The sequence below is a fragment of the Notothenia rossii genome (assembly GCF_949606895.1).
Source record: "Notothenia rossii genome assembly, chromosome: 8".
Lineage (NCBI taxonomy): Eukaryota > Metazoa > Chordata > Actinopteri > Perciformes > Nototheniidae > Notothenia > Notothenia rossii.
The window spans coordinates 36,976,464-37,003,504 of NC_136906.1; the positions used below are offsets into that span (position 1 = coordinate 36,976,464).

The 27,041-nt window shown below is 42.2% G+C and overlaps 1 protein-coding gene across 1 annotated transcript in view; it reads right to left on the reverse strand.

The window, feature by feature from the left end:
- The window catches only part of smg1 (SMG1 nonsense mediated mRNA decay associated PI3K related kinase), a 110,292-nt gene that overhangs the window by 32,498 nt on the left and 50,753 nt on the right, over window positions 1–27,041 (reverse strand). Inside the window, 7 exon segments of the mRNA XM_079645221.1 lie at window positions 7,019–7,169; window positions 9,241–9,379; window positions 10,603–10,914; window positions 11,152–11,285; window positions 11,388–11,542; window positions 26,317–26,478; window positions 26,629–26,828. Of these exon segments, the coding sequence (XP_079501347.1) occupies window positions 7,019–7,169; window positions 9,241–9,379; window positions 10,603–10,914; window positions 11,152–11,285; window positions 11,388–11,542; window positions 26,317–26,478; window positions 26,629–26,828 (1,253 nt within the window).

A 27,041-nucleotide genomic window follows, 5' to 3' on the forward strand; every position in this document is an offset into this window, starting at 1 on the left:
GCATATACACAGTGTGACAGTTACAATGAATGCTCGATAATCAGCTCACAACAAATAGGTGTAAGCAGGGGTCAAGTGCTATTTTTATAAGTGGGGAGTGGACCTAACATAGGGGGGTCCGGGGAAGATTTCTTTTTTAATATTGAAGTTAAAAGCATCAATCTGGTGCACTTTGAGAGCAAAATGAAGAGATCTATGGATACTAGGGATGTTAAGATTCACTGATTCGCATCGGTGCACCGGCATAAACGTTCAAGACGCGAGTGCACCGGTTGAAAGATGCCCCTTTCACACCAACGCGTTTTCAGGCTCCGGCTCGGAGCTGGAGCCTGAAAAGTACAGTTATTTTCCTGTTCACACTGCAGCGGCGCCGCCTCTTAGCTCCGGAATCCGGTTCACTACCAGCTCCAACAAATTGTCGGTCTAGAGCAGGGATGGCAAAAGCATTTCAGCTTGGCCCACGGAGCTGAAGGACTTTGCTAAGTAGGCTGTGAGAGGAGGAAAAAAAAACTGCTATTTTGAATCCTTCCACTAGTGGGCGCACTACCGCACCGGTACCAGTGAGAGCGCAGCCAGACTGTAAAACAAGTGATGATGAGTAATAATAGTGATTGCAGTCAATAACCTCTGACACCCTCATCCCCAAATGTCTCTGTCAAAAAAGAGAAAAGTGGACACGGAGTGCCGAGTTTTCCAAGAAAAATGGACTGCATCCTATTTTTTTACAGAGGTAAATGAAAAACCTGTATGCTTGGTGTGTTCGCAGCAAGTTGCTGTGCTCAAAGACAGAGGCGCGGGAAGGTATTTTGAGTGGGGGTGCTGAGGTGCTGGACTCCAGTGAACACTATTACGGGCACTATAGAGCACGCACAAAAAAACTCCCCACACGCAAACACACAGTAAAGCCGCTACTGTTACAATGAAGGCTCGATAATCAGCTCACGGCATATAGGCAGGGGTAAAGTGCTATTTTTTACGAGTGGAGAGCGGACCTCACCTCCTCTAGGGGGGTCCGGGGGGATGCTCCCCCGGGAAGATTTTTTTTAAATATTGAAGTTAAAAGCATCAATCTGGTGCACTTTGAGAGCAACATTAAGAGATCTATGGATGCATCTCTCAACACCCAGATGAAACACAACTGTAAGCAGATGTTCTTTTTCTTTATGGATATTTTACAAATCACTCCCCTTTCAAACTGTATTCTTGTTTTACTGCCATATAGTATTTTATAACTGTTTTTCTTTTATTCTCTTATTTATTTTTTTTTAACTATAATGATCATATGAAGGTGTGCCGCGGAAATAATCTTTTGAATATTTTTTGACCAAACCGTTTGAGACCCACTGAGATAACTTAGACTAAAGTTAACTATCTAAACACTCAGAGAGTCCTTTAGCTCACCTGAGCCTCTCAGTCTGAGAGGAGAGCTCTCCTCCAGCTTGTTGTGGAACAAACAGCTCCGTATGTCCGTTAGTGCAGCTAGCTAACCAGATGCTAACAACACGGTCCCTGCTGCTGGCACCGGTCCCTCTCTCTCTCCCCCTCTCTCACACACACTAAATGCGCTATTTCCGCACACACACAGAGCCGCGAGCTTGAATGACACAAGCACACTTTTATTTCCATGCAACTCTCTGATTGGTCTGGTGTCTTGCCTCTGTTGCATTCACTGAACACGGGAAATTACAGTCCTGCCGTCCTTTCCAGTGTCTTGATGAGGTTCACGTAAAGCACGGTTAATGCATTATATTATTGAGGTAGAATTGTCCGGGGCTACAGAAAAAACATTCTGGGCAGGCCAAAATATTATTTTACCAACAATGTGGAATTTAGATTATGCACAGCGGGAGCAGCAATAACCGTAAAATAATAATTCAGACAGGGGAGCTCCGCACCCCCTGCCTGCTGCTAGGGGGTGCTGCAGCGCCCTCAGCACCCCCCTTCCCGCGCCCATGCTCAAAGAATATAATATTCGCCGCCATTATGAAACTCACCATGGAGAGAAATACGACTGCTTGCAAGGACAACGGAGAAAAGAAAAGATAAATGACCTGCTATCAGGTCTAAAGAAACAACAGGCCGTTTTTACCCGGAGCCGAGATATAAGTGACGCAGCAGTGAAAGCCAGCTATCTCATCGCTAACGAAATAGCATCAGCCTCAAAGCCACTCTGAGGGTGAGTTTGTGAAAACATGCATGCTGAAGGCTGCAGAAATTGTGTGCTCTGAGAAGCGACAGGCTTTTGCCAACATTAGTCTAATGAGGAATACAGTGAAGGATAGGATTGCCAATCTTTCAGCAGATTTGGATAGCCAGAAAAAAACTAAAGTCAAGTCATTCGTAGCATTTTCAGTTGCAATCGATGAGAGCACTGACATTACAGATCTTGCTCAACTGGCCATATTCATTTGTGGTGTTGATGAGACTTTGACGGTCACCGAAGAGTTCCTTGAGTTGGTTCCTATGACAGACACCACTAAAGCGGATGACATTTTTAGCGCTCTCGTTGGAGCACTGGATAGGGTTGGAGTGGACTGGACCCGTGCTGTCAGTCTGGCTACAGACGGCGCGCCATCAATGATCGGGAAAAAAGCAGGTGTTGCAACGAAATTCAGGGAGAAAGTACAAGCAGCAAATGGAGGAGATCGTTTTTGGACATTCCACTGTATTTTGCACCAGCAGGCATTGTGTTGCAAGTCGTTAAAAATGGATCAAGTCATGAAAGTGGTTGTCCAAACGGTTAATTTCATCCGAGCCAGAGGGCTGAATCACCGTCAGTTCGACAGCCTCCTCAGTGATAAAGACATTACCTGTAGCCTACCATATCACACTGAAGTAAAGTGGTTGAGCCGAGGTGCCGTGCTGAAGCGTTTTTCTGATCTACGCGAGGAAATTGGACAGTTCATGGAGAAAAAGGGTAAGCCAGTGCATGAATTAAAAAACCCAGAATGGCTGCAGGACCTTGCATTTATGGTGGATATTTCAGAGCACTTGAATAATCTGAACATAACGATGCAAGGTCGCAAAAAAGTTGTAACAGAATATTATGACAGCATCCGCGCATTTAAGTTGAAGCTGGCTTTGTGGGAGACACAGCTGTCAAGTGGTGACCCTGCTCATTTCCCTCATCTAAGAAATGTGCATATGACCGGAGTTACTGCTGACATGAGACGGTACAAAGACAAAATTACGGAATTGCTGCGGGAGTTTGAACGGCGGTTTCAGGTCTTTGGTGAGCTTGAGACAGAGTTTGCAGTTTTTCGCTCGCCATTTGCAGTTAAGGCTGCGGATCTGCCCGTCGACATACAACTTGAGATAATCGACTTACAATATGATCAGGATTTAAAGGACAAATTTGCCTCGTCGGACTTGGGCACATTTTATCGGTATCTTTTGCCAGGATACCCCAAATTGACAGCCCTGGCGGCAACGGTTTTGAGCATGTTTGGGACCACCTACCTTTGTGAACAGGTTTTCTCTGTAATGAACATTACTAAAACAAAGCTGCGCTCAAGACTCACACACAAGTGCCTGAATGAAATAATTAAATTGGCTGCTAGTCAGAATTTTAAGCCTGATATTGATGCCCTTGTGAGGGCTAAAAGATGTCAAGTTTCAGGAGCAAATTAATCAGTTCTGTGACCTCAGTTCTGTGAAAATAAGAACCTACTGAAATATTTGAAAACGTTATATTATTCTGTCACTGCACATTGTGTATTATAATGTCAATCAGCAGCTTCAATAGGCAAAAAATAGTTTGATTTGATGTGACACTGTGGCTGCACTGCCAATATAAAAATTCTATATTTTCAAGGCAAGGGAGGTAACTCAAACTCCTCACTTAATAGCTCCCACGTTTTTATTTGCATTTTCAGTTCAGGTGGAAACTGTGATCTGTTGTAAAGAACATGTGTGTAGCACTTGAAATTGCACTTTTTTGTCTTAATACAGTACATTTCAGTTTGTTCATAACGTTTTGCGTCTCATTACATGTGGACATTTTCCGAATGTACTTGCAGCTACTTATTTGCACTTAAACAGAAATATTGTCGTTATGTAGGGCCTGTGGGTTATTATGCTATGATGTTACTGGTCCGGCCCACTTTAGATCAAAGTGGGCAGTATGTGGCCCCTTAACTGAAATGAGTTTGCCACCCCTGGTCTAGAGGCAAGAGCTTCAGAGCTAAGAGGCGGCGTCGCTTACGTCGAGGCGTGCAGGAAAGTAAACCCACCTCCCCTGAACATGGGTCGACTGAAGAGTCTCGTCATGCCTGTCTACAAGCAGTAGTGCTTATAAACACACTTTATAAAGTCAGGCAACACTAACCAGGCTTCGTGTGATTCTGTTTATTTGTGCCTTACTTTGACCATCCGTTCACTGTTATTGATCATTGTGGAGAGAGGCAGACGTTTTGTTTTGTATTATAGCAGCTATCAGATGGAATCAATACATGGGCTGCACAGGTTGTTATGTCCGACTATCACAATTAGAATAATAATGAAAAATACGCCGATAAAATGTGCCTGTAGAAAACGGCTTATGCCACAATAGGATAGCAATAGAAAGTAGTCAGTTTAGCTTCGGTTGCTATGCTAACATCACCCATTTTAAACCAGAGACACTTTAATAACAGCGTTGTGATGCCAAACAGCGTCAATTCAGACTGACACACATTCACTTAAGGGGAATTGGGGATATGTATCAGCTGCTTGTGTGACAGTCAGACAGTGAATACTTTAGAGAGGCCGCTGTGAGCTAACCGGGAGCTAACTGGAGAATAAACTCCAGTGGACAAGCAGCACTGCAGCGGTCGGTAAATGCCGCTGAAACAGATTAATAAACAATGAACCACGGCACTCTGGAGAAAAGCATAAGGTTGGAGAAGTTGTTATTTTATTTAATCGGACTTCGTATGGTTAAAAGCAACACGATCATCGACCCGACGCAGTCCCACGTTGTTGTTGTTGTGAGCGCCGTTGGGGAGCAAATCAGCGATGTAAACGGTGACGTCATGACGCAGCAGCGGCAGCACTATTCGGGCTCTGGGTGGTGTGAACAGAGCGGGAGCAAAAAAGGGAAACCGGAGCTGAACCAGAAAAGCTCTAGCTCGGAGCTAGAAAGGGAAAAGCGCTGGTGTGAAAGCCGCAAGAGTGCACATCGGCTACAGTTTGGGTTGAACTCGCGATGCATCGACTGTAGCGTCTTTGCATCGGTAAAAAAACGATTCATTCATATAATATCCCCTCATCATGTCAGCAGAGACAATACCTACAAATCAAATGTTTGGCAACACTTCGGATCTTTCAAGAAAGATGGTAAACTTGAAAAATTGCTCGCAAATTGTAAACGATGCCGTGCCGCTTTAAAGTACACAAGTAGTACGAGGAACTTAGCGACGCACATAAAGAGGCGACATGGCTGCGGCTGAAAAGAGAAACCTGAAAGTTAGACAGAGTTAAATCACTCAGTGAGGTGTTCTGTCAGAGAGAGTAGTGTTTAGTTTACAGCAGCCTGTGACTGCCAATAATAGTTTAAATGTCTTCCTTACTGTAAGCAGTTATGATAGAGCTGTTTGTGAAAGGTTATTTGTTTTCTTTATTGTTCATATAGAAACCACTGCTTTCTGCTCACTGGTGAGATAGCCTATGAGTGTTAAGCACATCAGGCTGGCAGCTGTATGGACATTGTACTATGGCAGTTGTTATTTGCACATTGTTAATCATGGGCAATGCATCCTTAAATTGTTTGAATGTGAGTTTTTAGGTAAAAAAGGTAAAAAAGAAGCAGCATGATGGGATGCGCAGTAGGCTACTAGTAGAGAGAACCAAATATGTAAAGCACTTTTTTGTTAATTTATGATTTGCTGCATATAAGGAATAAAACAAAAATCCCCTGTCGTACCATATTGAAGTATCATTATTTTTGCATTGTGTTGAATCGCATCGCCCCAAATTGCATAATGTTGAATCAAATCGTATCGAACTGTATCGCAACAGGGGTGAATCGTAGCGCATCACATCGGCCTCAGTGATGGAGATGCACATCCCTAATGGATACATCTCTCAACACCCATATGAAACAGAACTGTAAACAGATTTACTTTTTCTTTATGGATATTTTACAAATCACTCCCCTTTTAAACTCTATTCTTGTTTTACTGTCATAGTATTTCATACCTGTTTTTCATTTATTCTCTTATTTTTTTATAACTATAATGATCCTATAAACGTGTGCCTTGGAAATAATTGTTTACATTAGATCAGTGTTTAGATTACCCACTAAGATAACTAATCTCAGTGGGTAATCTAAACACAGAGTCCTTTACCTCACTGAGCTGAGGTTATCTGAGCCTCTCAGTCTGACATGAGAGAGTTCTCCCTCCACCTTGTTGTTGAAAAAGCTCCTTATATCGGTTAGCGTAGCTCGCTAGCACCAGAAGCTACACACACACACACACACACACACACACAAATGATGATATATATATTTTTTCAAAACAATTGTTTTCTCCTGGTCTCTCATGCCCCCCCCCCCGTCATGCCTCTGCATCCCCCAGGTGGGGCGCGCCCCCCACTTTGAGACACACTGGTCTATCGACTGTTTTTAGCAGACTTACAAACCCTCCTATAGAGTAGATCAGAAAAATGCGATCCCATGTAAAATGTGACACTAAATTACGAGGAAGTAGTTGATAGCTAAAAAGACGAGGTTGTAGGTCAAAGGAGAATATCCAATTTTTTATCATTTACATTGTTTGATCAGCTCCAAATGAGATGTTTTAGTGACGTACATCAGCATATACAATACTATACATATATTTGCCAGCATCTCTGTCATTCAACAGTGTTATCATTATATGTTCAGACATGCACAGGGGACAAAGGATTTTTCTTGTTACCCTCTTCATGTTTTTGCATTTTTCACCAAATCCTTTAAGATAACAAAGCTAGCCATTCAGATATTTCTAATATGAATGCATTCCATGATTATTAAATTAAGCCAAATGTGTGGACATACTTCCTGTCCGGTGAGCGTGTTCTCCAGGGCGGCGGTGGAGTGCAGCTGCAGGGTGGGCAGGGTGGGCAGGGCGTCAGACAAGGTGAGGGTGGAGAGGCGGAGAGGACCCAGGCAGATCCGGCCCGTCTGCTTCAGGCAGCGCACCAACGTACTGCAACATCACATCACATGTTTACTAACAGTGGAGCTGAACTAAAACTAGAAGAAAAGCTCATATAAATCTCTATTAGGTAAGTCTAACAAGGGAGAGAGCGATCTTCTTGGTTTCAGTGGTGAATGAATGCTAGGAATTGGATTGGGGACCCTATCCCCTCAAACCTCCTTCAGACTATCGCTCCTGATATTCTACCGTTTCTCATCCATTTCATCAACACTTCTCTAACTTCTGGTCACTTTCCAAACAGTCTCAAGGAGGCAAGAGTAAACCCTCTCCTTAAGAAACCCACTCTCAACCCATCTGATGTTATAAACTACAGGTCTGTCTCTCTCCTCCCGTTCCTGTCTAAAACACTTGAACGCGCTGCCTTTAAACAACTCTCCTGTTATCTCCATCAGAACAACCTTCTGGATCCGCACCAGTCTGGTTTCAAGGCAGGTCACTCAACAGAAACTGCTCTCCTTGCTGTCACTAAGGAACTGCACACTACTAAAGCAGCCTCCCTCTCCTCTGTCATCATCCTGTTGGACCTGTCTGCTGCATTCGACACGGTGAACCATCAGATCCTCCTTCGCACTCTCCAAGAACTTTGAGTCTCAGGCTCTGCACTTTCCCTCCTCACCTCAAAAGGCGCTTTCACACCGTAGTACTGTTCCCACTTTAGTTCTGACATAGTTCCAAATTGTAGTTACAAACTTGCTCGGATCTGTCATTAGCCCGCATGGTTTTTCATACCATTGCTACGCTGACGACACCCAACTAATTCTGTCCTTTCCCCGCTCAGAGACCCAGGTCGTCGCACGCATCTCTGCTTGTCTAGCTGACATCTCTCAGTGGATGTCTGCTCATCACCTCAACCTTGACAAGACTGAACTGCTTTTCTTCTGGGAAAAGATTGTCCCACTCTTGACCTAATAATCAACATCGGCTCCTCTGTTGTTTCCCCGACTCAGACTGCAAGGAATCTGGGTTTGAACCTAGATAACAAACTGTCCTTCACTGCAAACATCGCTGCTACAACCCGCTGATGCAGATACACTCTTTACAACATCAGGAGGATACGTCCCCTCCCGACCCAGAAAGCGACGCAGGTTCTGGTTCAGGCTCTCGTCATCTCAGGCCTAGACTACTGAAACTCCCCCCTGGCTGGTCTACCTGCATGTGCCATCCGACCTCTGCAGCTCATCCAGAATGCAGAGGCTCACTTGGTCTTCAACCTTCCAACATTTTCCCACACCACGCCGCTCCCTTCACTGGCTTCCGGTAACTGCTAGAATCCACTTCAAGACACTGGTACTTGCGTACCATGCTGTGAATGGTTCTGGCCCTTCCTACATCCAGGACATGGTTAAACTGTACACCCCAGCACGTGCACTCCGCTCTGCATCAGCCAAACGGCTCACTGCACCCGCACTGCGAGGGGGACCCAAGTTCCCATCAGCAAAAACACGTGGGTTTGCTATCCTGGCTCCAAAATGGTGGAATGAGCTCCCCATTGAAATCAGGACAGTAGAAAGCTTACACATCTTCCGGCGCAGACTGAAAACTCATCTCTTTCGACTCCAATTCGAGCGATAGAATTACTAACAAAGCACTTATATACAAATAAAGGACTGGCTTATCTAAAGCCAGTTGAGTAGCACTTGAAATGTTTGGCTCTATGAAACCTGATGTACTTATATGATTCTGTTTTCTTCAAGTTTGTATCTACTTGGTCGAATGCACTTATTGTAAGTCGCTTTGGATAAAAGCGTCAGCTAAATGCAATGCAATGTAATAAAAAAAAGGAGGGACTAAAATAACCAAGTACAAATTAGTATAGAAACTGGTGCCGTCAAAGATACTGGCATTGGATCATTCAATTGTAGGCATTGGTTGCAGAATGATGGCACTGTGTTTACAACCAAGTGCAACACTATGGCTTCCTTTCAGTGAGGCCTTTCAGAACAACTATAAAAACCTCAATAAATACAAACCATGGCAGGGTCGGACATCATGAAAACTACATCTGTTGAGTCAAGGCTATACCGATGAGGGATTCTGCTTTGCCCTATAGGCTACTCACTCTGGGTTGGCTGCGGTCATCTGCTCCTGCTGCAGGGCTTTGCTCATGGCGCTCACAGAGCTGCGGAGGAGCTGCACCTCGATGGCTCTCTGTAGCTCCGTAGGATCAGGACTGATGGAGGGCAGCAGCCGCTTCAGATCTGACCAGCAAAGGCACACAAGAACATTTAGAAGAACAAACTCATCCAAATCTGTCCTCAGGGTGATGCTGACAGGGTTGCTTTCACTGCTGCAGCCCCTAAACTGTGGACCGATCATTCCCTTCACATTAGACAGGCCTCTACATTGTCTGTTTTTCTTCTTCTCTTTTTTCATCGCTTCTTAAAACTCCTCCTTTCTGTCGACCCCGTTTAGAATTTAGAATTTAAAATGGTATAATGTTGTATTCTTATTCTTGTTTATTCTAAAAAATATATATATTTCTCTGAACTGCACTTTGGTCTAGAGGTTTTAAAGTGCTTTATCAATAAAGCAGTATTGTAGCAAGAAGACATACTTTATGAATCAATGAGGGTAAATTCAATGTTGCCTGTTATTTGATATTCATTCACAAACAGGCCGGAAATTCACACATGCATTTGTACAAATAGGACCTTTACACATTGTTTAAAAAGGTGTAAACCCACCAAACCCCTTGCTCCAGAGGAGTAACGGGTTTGGTGACTTGCTCAAGTACACCTGAGCATCTCTCCGGTCATATTATCCAGTTAAAATAATCTGCCATGAACACAATTGTTCAATAAAAAAAAAGCTCAATAATAAACGCATATTATTTAACAATTTTTCCCATCCGTTTTTTTTTTGGAGAGTTAAATTCGTTAGCATAGCTAGCTAACCAGATGCTAATAACAACAGATCGCCACTGTGCTTACAACTAAAGACACAGCCACGCAAACGTGTGTACGGCTCCTTATGGGTACTGCAATATTTGAAGAGCTGGAGCAGCGTTCCGTTGCTCTTCGTCAGCACTCCTTTCAGACGAGACATATACCACGTGAAGACACGTTACGCTCGTTTTGTGTTCAAGGAACCTGTCCTTGGCCAGGATAAACAGGCACTCACTTGAGGTCCAGATTTGTTCTTCTTTTTTGAAGTGAGAAGTTGTCCGTCTGTCCGTCCGTCCGTCCGTCCGTCGGACTCCACCCCCCCCCCCCCAAAAAAAACGAAAACTCTTCGGTTCTCCACAAATTACACTAGTCACCCAAATCACCGTTAAAAAAGCAGGGGGCGCCAAAGAGCGACTAATTTGCATCACTGTGTTTAAAGCTACTATAAATACCATTAAACACGATTACATTTCATCTTTTAGTATAAAAAGCTAAAGTATTTACAGTTCAAAGAGTGTGTGTGTGCCGTCTCTCACCCAGCTTGTCCTTGCTGCTGCTCAGCGTGCTGCAGTCCTCCCCCGGCAGCAGCTCCAGCTGAGCCACACACTCCGCCAGGTCCCCCTCCTCAAAGCGGCTCAGCGCCTGGATGTAGTTGAAGTCTGTCCTCAGGTTGATGCCGACGGGGTTGGTGGAGTTCTGTTTGAGGCCGTTGACGGCGGCCTGCCACTCCTTCACAGAGGACCAATCACAGAGCGCCACGTAACACTGACACGCCTTGTTGGCCAGGAAGTTGATCACCTCAGGAGAGCACTCGCTGGACTTCAGCAGCACAGTCTTCCTGCTGTCCCCTTTTAGAGGAACCCGCCCAAAAAAAACTATTAAAAGCAGCAGTCCAATGACGACGTTAGTCTTAACAGTAGTATCTAACAAATCATATACTACAGCAAATTATAAAAAGCAAATTAATGTATCTTTGTAACTTATTTAATTTCAGGGTCATTAACTACAATGTAGACATAGTGAGTGCGGTGCAGATGTAAGAACAGAGCAGTTGGCCTGCGTATACTGTGGATATATCTGGTTACCGTTGCTGGTGTGTTTGGGGCTGCTGGTGTTGCTGGAGATTTTGAGCAGACTGCATTCTGGGCTTTTGATGCTGCAGTCCATCCCTGTGGCGGCAGACAGCTGATCCTGATACTCCAGAGCTGCCTTCTCAAACCTGAACACACAAACACACTTTTAAATAGAGGAACCAAATAGCCAAACAATCACATGGATATGCTTAGCCTTGAGGATATGCGTGTGAGGTGGGGCTGCTCACCGTCCCTCCGCCTGCAGGGCCACGGAGGGCAGCCAGCCCAGGCTTCGGCCCGTGGTGCTGAGGCTCCAGGCGGCCAGGCCCTGGATGGCCTCCGGACAGCGCAGCTCACACAGAGCCTCCACCAGCAGCGTCAGAGGAACCTCCATCTCTGGACCCTGAGAGGCAGAACATGCAGTTAGTCTACCAGTTTATACCATCAGATAACCACACATCTGTGTAATCTAAATCACGAGTGATGTGTGCTGGATGTCTTTAAGATATGGATCGAAAAAACTAGTTCTAGTGTGTCACAATTTAGCTTTTTAATGAAATTGATTGGAATAGATTTGTTTTTGTTTATTTTGCCATCCAGCTTTACTGCCTCTGTTTATGGCTGTCCGGAACCTCAAAAGGGTGAGGTTGTTATATATGTACTCCTAAACTTTAAGTAGTGTGATTGTTTGGTAGCTTTTAATATGTCTGTCAGTAATGCCTGTAGCTTGTAGCCTCCCGCGCGGTCCCCGGGGATTGTTTCATGATTGTTCCATGATAATGCATAAACAATCTCTCATTCATTCTCTATGGCACCGTTGAACCGTTGCCGATGTAATATATATTTGGCCGCGAGTGGCTCTGTGTCGCACTTTTGCCAGTTAGACCTGTCTGCTCCTCCCCTCCCCCCGCTCTCCTTCACTGAGTGAGTGATTGAGAGACTGGACAGCGACTTTTTCAACTCCTGACATTACGACCAAACTATAAGGTAAGTTATAGTAACATTAATTAACAGAGAAGCGACATGTAATGTTATGTTATCTGGGCTTTGTCTGACGTGTTTTAGTTTCAATGAACGCTATAAAGTGGTCCGTGTTTCATACGTGTATCGTGTCTAACGGCTGCATGCACACAAGGCACTCTAGGATGAATTACATGTTAATGTAAAGTTAATTCAACTTAAGCCGCTTAAAGTTCATGTGGTAGGATTTCTGTGTGAGTTTATTGTTTTTTTGTTGACTTGGTGAGGTGAAATTACCGCAAGTTACTTGTAGCAAAATCCTCCGTGTGTGTGTGTGCGTTTACATTAATGTATATATAAATTAACGCTAACTACCATGTAAGTTTACCATTAACTCCCTTATTATTTTCCAATAAACCGGGGTTAGATATACTAACCCATCACTGTTACAAAACACAGCGTGGGGACAAGTTAACAGCAGTTTACTTTTCATTCATTGGTTCTACAATATTCAGCTGTGCTGTTGGCCAGACGCCATTGGCTGTATCATTCCAATAGCTTGCATATAGACTCTTATTTCACTACTTCATTTTTTTAAACTACTTTTCTTTTTGTATTTACTTTTTTATATTTACTTGCACTATATTTGTCTGTTTTTCTGTATTATTGTGTTGCACTGTTGGAGAAGCCGTTGACCTAAGATTTTCATCGACATAACTACTCGGTGACAGATTAGACAGCAGACATATTTTTCTTTTTGGATAGGACACTTCACACTAAAGTGTTACCTGGGTCACATGACTGGGGGGAGGCAGCTGAGATCCTGGAACAAAGGCAGTTGAGGTGTGAATTCAGCCTTGGCTGAGTTCCCTTTGATAGTTGAAAGGGTTTGACCCATGGGGGGTAATTGAAGTGTAAATAGTTTGTTTCAACAAACACATAGCTCCATACATACAGGAACAAAGATCAACCATATCTGATCCAAAGTAAAATAGCACTACATATATCACAGCACAATGTGAATGTGCAGACAGTTAAAGATAGGGCTGAGATGTTAACCCCATAATGTCTGCTCTCTATTAGACCCCACCTGTGAACATCATTAACTCACTGATATATATATTTTCTTCTTGACAGATAAAATACAAAAACACTGCTCGTTTTTCCCTGGGAGGATGACTGTCACATTCCGCAAGGGTCCGCTGGGATATCTGCGGCAGGATCCCACAGATGCAGCCAGACTTCTCAAAGACAGCCCGTCTTCAGGACCAGCATGCACCCGTGAAGGAGGCAGTGGTCAAGCAAAATGCGCTCACCGTAATCCGTATGAGAGGAGGGGATGCTTCTGATAGAACGGAGGTGGCTGGAGAATACATCCTGCAGCTTGGGAAATATAAGGGCAAGTCCTTCCGCTGGCTCCTTGAAAATGACATTGGGTATACCATGTACCTGATCACGAACCAGTGTCATGTCTAAGAAACTTATAGTGAAAGTTTATTCTTTATGTTAGTTTTGTCATGTCCCTTTGTCCTGTGCTTTATGTTTATTCCCTTAATTAATTCTCCCTCTCATTTCAGGCCTCCACGCTCCCCGCCCCCTTCTGTCTCCTGCGTCCTTGATTATTTTCCCCGCCCTGATTGTTTCCACCTGGTTCCCCTTTACCTGTGTATATATTGTGTTAGCTCCCTCCTGTTCATTGTCAGTTTGTTGTCTCTCTATGACCTACGTTCCTGCTTACCTCACGGACTTCTCACGGATCTATGTTACTGATCACTGTTTTCCTCGAAAGAGTGTTTTGTTTTCCTTGTTTTCATTACTGTGCAAATCCCAGTAAAGTCTTTATTTTGAAACACTATCCGAGTCTGAGTTTGAGTCGTGCAATTGAGTTCATGCCTCAGAGTTCACTCCTTGACAACAAGCAGAAGGAGGAGGCTGCAGGAACAACTCAGGAGCCTCACACAGAGCCAGGTAAACATTAGACGCACAGACAAAGTAGTGAATAATCCTTCAGCATCAGTGACTGGATTCCAATCATTTATTTCTATAAAGAACCTTTGTTTTCTTAGACATTAATGAATATCTGTCTTTTGTTGTTATAGAAACCACATGTCTGAAGTCTCTGCCTCTGCTGTCCTCGCCAACTGCGGCTCGCACTGGACCTGTGAAGACTGGTGGGAGGGTGTTTGTGTTGGACCACAAATGCTGGACCCTATGAAGCAGGCTGTTGACAACCTGCTCAACAAACACCATGGTCAGAAGGACATGCTGAAGCTTGTGGACAAGGACTATGCTGCTCTTGTGCTTGACTCCTGCAAAGACCCAAACAGTATGCTTCACCCAACTACAAAACACCACATTTGTCAGTATGTGAAGCATCTCAGCAAGCTTCTGAACACCAGCTCCTCCATAAACATCAGCCCAGAGAAACTACAAGAGAGACAGGTCCTCTGGCACTCTCTCACAGAAGGTAGTGAGACCACCAGTGTGCCAGTTGTTTCCATGCCTGTTGCCGTTTTCAACCCCACACTTCCTGTTCAGACCCAAGCTACACCTCCTGTTCAGACCCCAGCCACACCTCTGACACTAGAACATGTTGAGAATTTGCTCAGAAACATTATGGCCAACCAGCAACAACAACAACAACAACAAAAGAAGAAACAGACAAAAAGGTGTCTTTCCTGCGGCCAGCCAAAGGTCCGCTTTGAAAATGATGGCTCTTCCATCCACCACTTCTAAAGATGTAGCACTGAAATTCGGACTCCAGCTTACAGCTTCCTGCCTACGGCCTGCCAAAGACCAGTATAGAGGAATGTTAAGCCCTCCCACTATTTTCCAAGAGGGCGTTGCCAGATTTTCAATTTCAGGTTTTAACCAGGAGATGGCGCTTCATTCACAAATACAGAAAGACAAGTTTCATGGACTTTCAGTTGTGTTTTGAAGAGCATTTGAACACATCAATATTTTAGATCAACTAAAGTATATCTAATCTTGTAATTCAATAATATATAGTCTTTATATATTAAATAATCATAATTACAATGTAAATGTTTACATTACACTTCTTTATTTGTTATGCTCATACTTTAACCTTTACAATCGTTTGCTTTAATATGCAGTATATGTTTGTGTTTGCTTCCTCCTGCTCCCTTTCGGACACATACTGTATGATTTATTATTATTATTAATATGAAGATATTATTAAGATAAGATGTTACTTTATTGATTGAACATTTTAGTTTAGAATGTGCTGTCCCACGGTAATTCAGAAGGCTCACAGGTCACATTCCGACTATTATTTAAAACAATAGGTGCTTTCACACCGTCTACAGTTTGATTTGTATAGAGGGAGCTCTGTCAGTTTTCGAATTACCCATTTGCTTTCGGGGAGCCCTATTTTTCAGAGCACATCCTGCTACTAAATATGTCACACCCACGCTCTGTTGACTGGCGCAGCAGTGCGGATGCGATCAATTGCTATAAAAACACTCTTCTACTAATACAGACGGTGTCACTATGCCGGCGGATGTGGCCGTTGTTGAAGCCTCTTCAGGCTTCGCATCGGCAGGCCTCTCCCTTGGTGTGGAGCTGTCAAACTCGACCCCAACGCCGCTTACAGCCGGCCAACTAAAAGTTGTTTTCCGTTCACGTTGTCATTTTTAGACTCCTTCGCTTCTTTGCTTGTGAATCCAAAAGCTGTGACGCTTGGCTGTTTTCGTTTTGCCATATTTTTTTTTATTATACAGCCAGAGTTAAAAATATATCAATATGAACATTTCAAATACCGCGCCGGCATCACCGCCATAACCATAGCAACGTAAGTAAGAATGCAGCGCCGCCACGTTCAGATGGCAACACCCAGACATATTCACAAATATAAAACAAATATTCAGAAACTGTAATGAACAATAACTATTATTTATTTCAAGAACTGTTATTTACAGAAACTCAACATTTCTAATCTGTGTGACACAATTATGCACGATTGTTTTGGGGTCCCCCTATTTATCTCAAAGTCAGCCATCAAGGGAGCTCCCTCCCTCTTTGGGGGAGCCAAGCTCCCCCTAGCTCCCCCCCCCATTTCGAACAGTGTCTGTGGCTGAATGGCCAGCGATTAGGTGCGGCGCATTTATCATAGGTGATCAGAGCTAACTGCCTGCCGTCAGATTTCATTTAAAAAACAGATCTGATTTTAAGACTATTTCTGCGCTCATAAAGAATGATAAGAATAAGAATAATGCGTATTGAACTGGTTTCATTAATTAGTGAGTTTATTTAACACTAGAACCGCCAATCGGGTCAATTTGTGTGATGTGTGTTGTGTGTTGTGTGTGTGCAATGTAACTTTTTTTCAATAAAATATTAACGTCTCCCAGTCCGTGAATTTTCCTGAAAGTGTGTTACGTAGCACCCTATGTTATTAAAAATTGCATTCTAATAGCGGGATTTGACAGGTTTAGGTAGGCCTATACAAAAACCTCTGTCGGTTCTAGTGTTAAGGTAATAGAGAAACGCAGTGACGCGTCGTAAAACCCGTTAGTAAACTTCTTCCGGTTCCTTTGTCAAAAACCAATGCAAATTCTCCATAGGATTTTGGAAAATAGCTCGAAATAAGGTCTGTGGTTGACACACATTTAAGAGAGGGATCACGTTTTTTTCAGCCGGATAATCTCCACATGTCAACCCTACTTTTATAATAGCAGGGTCGCACGACTTCAACGTCACGCCACCTTAAGATCGTTTCAACTGACTTGCACTGAAACTGCACTTTGAACACTTTAAATATATTAACATTTTAAACCGTAAACCCTGGTTATCTAGGCTTTTTTTGTTTTGTTTAATGTGTACCACGTTTATCTAGGCCCGTTTTGTTTTATGTATACATGTCACACTGTGGGAAACAATATTTGGAGATTTCTGGATGTATAACATGTCGAATTTTTGAAAATAAAGCTGAATTAGACTTTCGCGTGCTTGCATATTTCAACAAAGCTTTTCATTTTAACCACACTGAATTGTGATAGAAGTCATGGCTGTGTCAATTACCAGTCTGATAGCGTTTTACAAAGATGAAAAGAAGAGTGTAGATAGAGGAGAGAACCACTACAAGTCAGGACACGTAACAGTGCAGCCTAGATGAAGGTGTGCTTACCGGTGTTGTCAGGGCTAGCATGAGGGACAAGGTTTATAGTGTCGGTGAGTAGTGATAGCAAGAGTACCGTTAACCTAGAGTTAATTTATTCACATTAATTCCCATCAACAAATCAATTGTATGTGTCACATGAAATCTTTATTAGGCAAGGTAAGGCAAGTTTATTTATATAGCACTTTCAACACAATTCAAAGTGCTTTACAAAAAATGAAAGCCATTAAGAAAATAGCTTTTAAAATCAGTCATTAAAAAGAAAAGCTCATAAAATAAACATTAAAAGAAAAAATACATGGATAAAAGTTACAGTGCAGTCTAAGATATGAATAGTTCAATTAAAAGCAGCGACAAAAAGAAAAGTCCTCAGCCTGGATTTAAAAGTAGTAAGAGTTTTAGCGGACCTGCACGTTTTTGGGAGTTTGTTCCAGATATTTGGAGCATAATAACTGAACGCTGCTTCTCCATGTTTAGTTCTGACTCTGGAGACAGAAAGCTGACCAGTCCCTGAAGACCTGAGAGATCTGGATGGTTCATAATTTAGCAGGAGGTCAGGAATGTATTTTGGGCCTAAACCATTCAGTGCTTTATAAACAGCAGCAGTATTTTGAAATATATTCTTTGACACACAGGAAGCCAGTGTAAAGACTTCAGAACAGGAGTGATGTGATCCACTTTCTTAGTGTCAGAGAGGAACCAGTGTAAAGACTTCAGAACAGGAGTGATGTGATCCACTTTCTTAGTGTTAGTGAGGAAACAGAGTAAAGACTTCAGAACAGGAGTGATGTGATCCTCTTTCTTAGTGTTAGTGAGGACTTGAGCAGCGGTGTTCTGAATCAACTGCAGCTTTCTAATAGATTTTTTTGTGAGACCTGTGAAGACACCATTGCAGTAGTCCAGTCTACTTTAGATAAAAGCATGGACAAATTTTTCCAAATCCTGCTGTGACATTAGTCTTTTAATCCTAGATATGTTCTTTAGGTGATAGTAGGCTGATTTAGTAACTGTTTTAATGTGACTGTTGAAACCAATAACTAATTTAACCCACTCACAAGAGAGCCCACCTCCGAAGATCGTGACTGGCTGAGGGATAGACTCGGGGGCAGGTTTTCAGGAATTTCTTGGCTTCTCTCCCCCGAGCCAGAAGAGGAACACTGCAGCTTGGAAACACTTACTGTTCCTGAAATTATCAAATCTGTTGGGCATCAGGGACCTGAGGCAATTGTGGCAAGCATGGGATTGTCTGAGGAGCAACAGAGGGCAATTCAGGTGGCTACCACTGGTCAGCAAACCAACCCAAACTGGCATTTGTTCAGGAAAGGAAGGTTGACTGCCAGCAACTTTGAGGTCAAAGCGTGTGACTGCTTCCTTTATTGCCAGGGTGCTAGGGCAACAACAGGCCCTTGATGGTGTTTTGTCTGTACAGTGGGGGACTATGAGTGAATGTGAGGGCGTCAGGGCATTCACCAGTGCAACCCAGATGCAGGTCCATGAGTCAGATTTGTGGCTCTCCCTATCAGGATTGTTGGGGGCATCTCCAGATGGTCTGGTAGGGTCTTCCACTGTGCTGGAGGTAAAGTGTCCCTACGGAGCCAGGGAAATGACAATTAGTGAAGCATTGCAAATCAAGGGCTTCTGTGTCAGTAAGGAAGGAGAAACATTAAGCCTGCGTGAGGAACATCCTTACTGGCACCAAGTGCAAGGTCAGCTTCACCTCACTGCAAGGAAGAAGAAGAAATAAAAAGATTGTGAATCTTTTTTAATTTACATTTACTTGCCTTTGCAATGTTGTGGTTGTTAGAGTGTTAGGTTTCCTGTCAGCTCGTCTGTTGGGAAGATATAAAATATTAGTTTCATGGAAGTCACACCGTCACATATAAGAGCATTAAGACATACAGTACATAGGCTAAAACAAAACATCTAAAGATATAACCTTAGACTTTGATAAGTCTCGTGAACATTTTCACTATTTTGACATTTTTATAGATCAAAATTGAACTAGAGAAATAAATGGTAGATTAATCCATATTGAAAATAGGTGTCAGCTGCTACACTAATTATAATAGATATATTTCTTAATTAATTAAGATAAGATATTACTGTATTGATCCCAATTTGGGAAATGTTTGTGTTGCAGCAGCATAACAAGAAAAACAAAATATAAGTTATTATATATACAAAAGTATGTGAGGGATGGAATATTAAATTGAATATAAATGTAAAATGTACATGTGATTTTACGTCCAAGAGAAGCTATGGAGCAGAGAGTTCTCTGCCAGCCAGAGGTGATTTGTTATTAGTTTAATATGTCAAACTGATTTCCCTGACTAAAATCTTTAGTTACATGGTGAAACGTTATGCTGCTTGTACTAATTAGACTTATCATATAAGCCACACCGGTTTTAATAGGATGTATTCATTATCTTAACTTATGTTGCGGTCTTTTCAGCAGCGCCATCTCTAAAACGGCGATACAGTCACTACCCATCATTTACATTTCACCGTGACATGGACAAAAATGTAACGTCAGCTTACCTCATGACACAAATCCAGACTCTCCTTTGGAAAACATCGGCCGGGAAACGATAGAACAAGCACGTTTCATGCGAAGACCTGTGGCTGCAACCCGGAGCTAAGCAACAAACCATTGCGTAGCTAACTAGTAGCGCTAGCTTTAGCTAACGTTAGCTAACGAAACGAACTGCCGAGTAAAATTGGAAAACACTGGTAATTAATTATTCTATAATTTGTAAAACTACGGTGTTAAAAACGACAATTTCAAAAATGCAGATTCTAATGGTCAGATATAGATATACAGATACTAAAGATAGGCAGGTACTTGCTTTCAAGAAGAACACAGGGGAAAACAAACTTAGCGGGAGTGTTTACGTGTTCGGCGTAATGACGTAAAACGGCCTCGACAATTTCTGTAGTCCTATTCAGCCACTCTGTAACAAACATCGTTTTTCAGACACGTAAACTCTTCAAAAATCCCCAGTGGGGTCACTGCTGATGCATTTAATGTCGTAGAACAAAACTTGATTTATCTCTTAAATTTGTGTCAACCACAGACCTTATTTCGAGCTATTTTCCAAAACCCTATGGAAAAAATGCATTGCTTTTTGAGGAAGGAACCGGAAGTGCTAAAAATGCTAACTTACTTCCGGGTTTTACAACGCGTCACTGCGGTTCTCTATTAGGTACAGTAGAAGCCCTTCTTTATCAGTAACGAATTTAGCAGTTGAACATAAAAGTCAACTAACTGTGGGTCACTTGCAATGACAGTGTTGTGTCTAACTGTTAAGCTTGTCACTCAGAGTAACCTACCGTTAATTTAGCTGCTGGAGAAGAAAGATCAAGGGGGGAGGGGGGGAGAGAGCTGTGGTTGATAGGCCATTAGTTGTGTAAATACACAGCTGAGAGCTGCCGTTTCATTCAGACTGTTTAAAAAAACTGTAACAATGGACTATTTTTCTTAGCGGATGCATGTCAATTTAAATCAATACATACAACTATTTTTTAAATCAATACATACAACTATTTTTAAATCAATAAAAACATTTTCTAAATCCATAAAAGCATTTCAATTAATATTGGGAGTCATGTCGTTACTTTGTTGAGAATGTGGCTGTGTAATAAGCGGGATAATTTGCAGCGACTTGTTCCTTATGGGGAAAATAACACCCGTCATGTGTGTGTAGAGGTGTGTGTGGTTAAAACACTTTCATGAAGTGAAGGACTTTCCTTCTATAAAACAGCTGTGGGCAGCAGTGAGTGTCACGGACATGAATTCAAAGATCAAGGCAGACTGGTGCACACACTCTCCTGTCCTGCCAGGCGACACGCCCGTTCTAAGCCGTGTCCCTCACTCCTCACATCCCAAGCATCCCCACAAGTGTATTATGTTGTTACATCGTTTCAGATGTTATGTTTCAGTTGTGCTCTGTCTATGTTCAGTGATGCAAATGTGGCACCTTTCGGCGAAATTCGCCGTTTTGAATGCAAAATAAGTCGTTTGTGTGATTCATGTAGATCTGCAATACAAATATTTTTGGGGTATGGGGGGGGGGCTGGGACCCGGAGTAATCTGCGGCCGTGAGCTGTTATGTGCCATCATGACACGCATGGTGTTCTTTTTTTATATATTATAATGAAGTACGAGTGTGTGCTCGAGTCTTCCTGCCTGTCGGCTCTGCTCATGGATGTATAATAATGCTCTGCTGCTCCGAAATGATGGTCTAGCTTCAGCAGCTACATTACCTACGGTGCGTTCGTTAATATTAACTGTGCGTCCGGAGTCACTGTGGCACAGACTGGACTGCTGGTGAACAGCTGTTAGAACGGGCTGTTCAGGTGTTCAGAGCAGAGCTCCCTGTCGGAGCGGCGATGTGAACTGAAAAGTTTTTCTGTGGCAATATTATTTAAGGAATCGTTGAGCTAGCTAGCTAGCATACATTGTCACTATCTGCTAACGTTAGCTTTAGCCTTCTATTTCTAATAGTTTTTTTCATAGGCTATAAACAGAGGTGGTATAAGTATATATATATATATATATATATATATTGTACTTGAGTAAAAGCAGACGTACTCAGATCTTGTACTTGAGTAAAAGTAGAAGTACTCAGATCTTGTACTTGAGTAAAAGTAGAAGTACAAAGATCTTGTACTTGAGTAAAAGTAGAAGCACACAGATCTTGTACTAGAGTAAAAGTAGAAGTACTCAAATCTTGTACTTGAGTAAAAGTAGAAGCACACAGATCTTGTACTAGAGTAAAAGTAGAAGTACTCAAATCTTGTACTTGAGTAAAAGTAGAAGCACTCAGGTCTTGTACTTGAGTAAAAGTAGAAGCACACAGATCTTGTACTAGAGTAAAAGTAGAAGTACTCAGGTCTTGTACTTGAGTAAAAGTAGAAGCACACAGATCTTGTACTAGAGTAAAAGTGGAAGTACTCAGATCTTGTACTTGAGTAAAAGTAATAGTCCCAGACTGTAGGAATACTCTGTTACAGTAAAAGTCCTGCATTCAAAATGTTCCTCAAGTAAAAGTAGAAAAGTATTATCATCAAAATATAGTGAAAGTAGCGACAGTAAAAGTAGTCATTGTGCAGATTGGTCCATTTCAGAATAATAGATATATGTTTTATAATGATTGATCATGAAAGTGTTCTCAAAGCTGGTAAAGGTGCAGCTAGTTTGAATGACTTTGTATACTGCAGGGTAGCTTGTGGATTTACTCCAGGTGGAACTAAAGTCTGATTTAACACTTGATTATATTTCACTTAATTAATCCAGATCTGTGAAGTAACTAAAGGTATTAAATACATGTAGTGGAGTCAAAGTACACCATGTACCTCTGAACTGTAGTGGAGTAGAAGAACAAAGTAGCAAGACATTGAAATACTTAAATAAAGTACAAGTATCTCAAAATTGTGCCCAAGTATAGTACTTGTTGAGTTTATGAACTTAGTTACTTTACACCATGTGGCTATAAAGATAAAAAGACTTAAGCCTTGCACAGAGGCACGAAAATACATTTTCAAAATGCTCAACAGTGCTGCCAAAATTATAAACTGACTGCTACACAATTTAAAATAAATGCTTTTATATATTTCTATTATGTGACTCTTTGGCGTTTCTGTTATTATTAACACTGCTGCTTTAGTTGTTCTGACTGCTAAAATCATCTGTCATTCCGTGGGGTGGGGGAGCCGGGGGCTCGGATCCTTGTCACCTTTTTCATATAAATGGACTGTACTTATATAGAGCTTTATCCAGTCTTTAAGACCCCTCAAAGCGCTTTACATACTACATGTCATTCACACCCATTCATACAGAGCAGTGTACCTTACTCTAGGACCTAACATTCACACACATTCACACACCGTTGGCCATGCCATCGGAAGCAACTCAGGGTTAAGTATCTTGCCCAAGGATACATCGACATGTTGACTGCATGGGCTGGGATCGAACCCACAACCTTCTGGTTGAAAGACGACCACACTCCCTCACAGCCACAGTCGCCCTGATGAGTTTGCATCCCTGTATGTTAAAAAGCCTCAGTCACCTTAATTCATGTAATAAAAACATCTTAGGTCAGTAACACTCAAAGCTAAATGTGCAATACCATGTTCAGCTATGTTACTATTTATAATGTTATTGTTGTTACATCAGAAGATGTACATATTGAAATGATTTCTTAACTTACAGTAGGCTATTTTTTACAATGTGTGTTGGAAGGATTTATTAAATTACAATGAATATTGTCATTGTTGAAGGCTTTTAGAGAAGGGTGAACTATAAGCCTGAATTACATAACATTTTATACCTAAAAACATAAAAGCCACAATAAATAAATCACAATTATTCGAGTTATTTTTACCTCCCGTATTGCTTTCAACCCACCAGCTTTTATGGTGTTGTTACGTCACTAACTGTAAGCTTGTCACATACAGTCTATGGTCACTCAGAGTAACCTACAGTTAATTTAGCTGCTGGAGAAGAAAGATCAGGGGGGGAGGGGGGGAGAGAGCTGTGGTTGATGGGCCATTAGTTGTGTAAATACACAGCTGAGAGCTGCCGTTTCATTCAGACTGTTTAAAAAACGGTAACAACGGAATATTTTTCTTAGCGGATGCATGTCAATTTAAATCAATACATAAAACTATTTTTTAAATCAATAAAAACATTTTCTAAATCCATAAAAGCATTTCAATTAATATTGGGAGTCATGTCGTTACTTTGTTGAGAATGTGGCCATGTATAAGCGGGATAATTTGCAGCGACTTTTTCCTTATGGGGAAAATAACACCCTTCATCCAGATGAGGATCCCTCCGCTACACTTTGGGATCCTGATCGACCTACGAAGCTCCATTAAAATATATTATATTTTTGGTGAATTACTGAGTTTAGGCACGTTAATAACGTTATAATGAAGTTGAATACAGTATATTCATATGTGTCAGTGATTTCATGTCAATTTGGCGAACATAAACATAAATGATCGTGGTGAAGATGATGATTAAATTAGGATTAAAAATCGAGAGCCGGGCTGCATTTCCTCCCGTTCGTTTTTTTCGAATAACAAAATGATTTTGTTAAATAACAACATGGTGATGTTTTGTAAATGATTACATGTCTCTTATTTTGCACAGTAGTATGATATCCGTGACATATGGATCTTAACAAAGTTCCGCTGTACATCCAGCATACTGTATCTCACTTTATTTCACATCAGCTCCAGTGTGGAACCCAACTGCACCTCCTAGTGGATCAATGATCCATTGCAGCTGGCTTCATTATAAATTACATTTATCAATCACGGGGGCGGTCTCAAGTCAAGCTGGAGGTTTTCCCTTGAGCGAGGGCAGATCACGTACCAATCACGGCCCTCGCGTTTCAAACTGTCTGAAATGAATGGCTACATCTGTATATGCAGGGCACTGTCAGATACTTTTACTGCTCCACCAAAGTTTTTAAAACTTATGGTGCTGAAGGTCTGACATACCCTAAAATGCCATTTGTAGACTTTGCCGAGACAGCTTTCTTTCCGCGGGAACTGGAAGCTATGAAGCAAAGGGTGGAGGCAAGAGTCCAGCAAAAAAGAAAGAACACTAAGCCCGAGCACAACGGTCGCAAATGTGGATTTTGCAGAAAGGAACTCAAGCAGGGCCCACACAGTCCTCACATACACACAGGATTCCCAGGAGTAGCAGGGAAGTATGGGTACTGTCCTGCTAAAGTGTTTTCACTCTACAGGGATCAGGGCATGGAGAAGCAGATGACCTGGAAGAACTTCAAGGAGTCTGTTTTTATGAGGCTGAAAAGGGAAAATGACAAGGTTTTTTTTCATGAATAGGGATATCACTTTTGTTGTTTTCCTCCTGTGTGTCTGTTAATGCCAAATTGTCATCCTGTGTGTTTTAAAACATTTACATGATTTCATTTTCTATTTACTACTGCTTTATTTACTTTTTTATATTTAACAAAAATATTATTTACTTTATTTACTTCTCCCTTATTTTGTTACTTATATATTATATGTTTTGTATGACATAATCTGCTTTGTTTCTGTTGTTTACAATAAAGGTGTTTTCTTGATTAATATCTACATGTCTCATTCATAAGTACATTATTTATACTACATGGTCCATATCTTAAATATAAATAATACCTTCGGAGTTTTTCTTTTGAAGGTAATAAATAAATATAAACAGAATAACAGTTACTATAACACATTAGGATTCACATTTCTTGATTCATAGATAGCTCTTTATCTTTGATTATGTATCACAGACTTGGCCCCAACCGGGTGTCGACCTGCGAACAGAAGAAATATCAGCTGGCTAAGACAGTGGTTCAGCACCATGGACAGCATCAGTAATGCTGCGATTTTATTGGCTGTCACTCTATGCCACCTAAGCACGTCTTGCCCCCGCGAGCTAGAAGTCCATTGTTTATTTTTAAAAGTATAATTTTTAAATCAGTCCTTATCTATATTAAGTATTTACTTAAGGGGCCCTATTGTGCTTATTTCCAGGTTCATATTTGTATCAAGTGTCTCTACTGTGACGTGTCTCCATGCATTAGTGTTCAAAAAGCTCTTTATTTGCCTGTACTGCAGCACCTCTTTTCACCCTCTGTCTGAAACCAGTCTGCTCTGATTGGTTAGCCGGCCGGCTCCGTTGTGATTGGTCATCCGCTTAGAGATGTCCCGCCCCTTAGCCTATCACTTACAATGGGATGGAGTGCTAGCCAATAGCTTGGAGTGCTAGCCAATACCTTGAGTGTCACAAAGTGATGTCACTATGTTACACATACAGTAGTTCCCAGGTTCCTTAATCAAGACATATTCAAATCTTGAGAAAACCCTAACAACCTGATTTCCTAGAGACCCCACCCCCTTATAATCAGTATCACTTTACTATGTGAACTATACACCCTAAAGTTCCAGAGCAGGGACGTGCACACAGAAGCTTCAGAGACTAACTGGGCTTCCTGTGTGCAGAATCCGACCTGCAACAGAACATCTGCAGCCTCTGAAGGTAGAGCATGAGTCATTGTGTTTGTACCAACCTGCGTGTTGCTGTTTTTAATCTCTGTCAGCAGGTCGAAGCCGTGGCGAATGGTGACTGCCGGCTGGCCCGACAGAAGCCCGACTCTCATCAGCGCCAGGCGGATCCTCGTCAGCCAGTCCTGGCACGTCTGCCGGTTGGTGTAGAAGAACGTCCTGATACCCTGGGACACAGGAGAAGGGAATATTCCTTAAAGCTAATAAAGCCTTCTTTATTGATAACTGGTATTTCAATTGTCTTCTAAGGTCTCAGCACTCCTTCTGAATGTTAGTGCTGAAGAGGAGTGTAGAGTGTGGAGCTTCAGGTTGCAAACCTTTGGGGGGGCAGTGAGAGCATTGGCGCAGCCCTCGTAGGCGTTGTACATGAGCTTCTCCAGGTTCTCCACATACTGCAGCAGCAGAGCCAGGCGCAGCTGATTGGAGTGGTGACCATCTCCGTCCCCTCCAGTCCCGGCCCAGGCTCCCACATCCTGCTCTGGGTTCAGACTGTGGGCCGCCAGGTTCCGTATCATTCCTGAAACACAGAGGGGGGAGAATGAAGGGAGCTTTGAGACACTATGAACCACAACGTCTCCAAGTCATGTCCAACAGGCGACTGGCATAATGACTTGCAGTATTACCAAAGCATTGTACAATTAGACAATTACAACATGCCTCTATACATACAGAAAATATTAATGTTGAACTACAGCACATTCAACTTGTTTTTCTGTTCAAGGAAAACAAT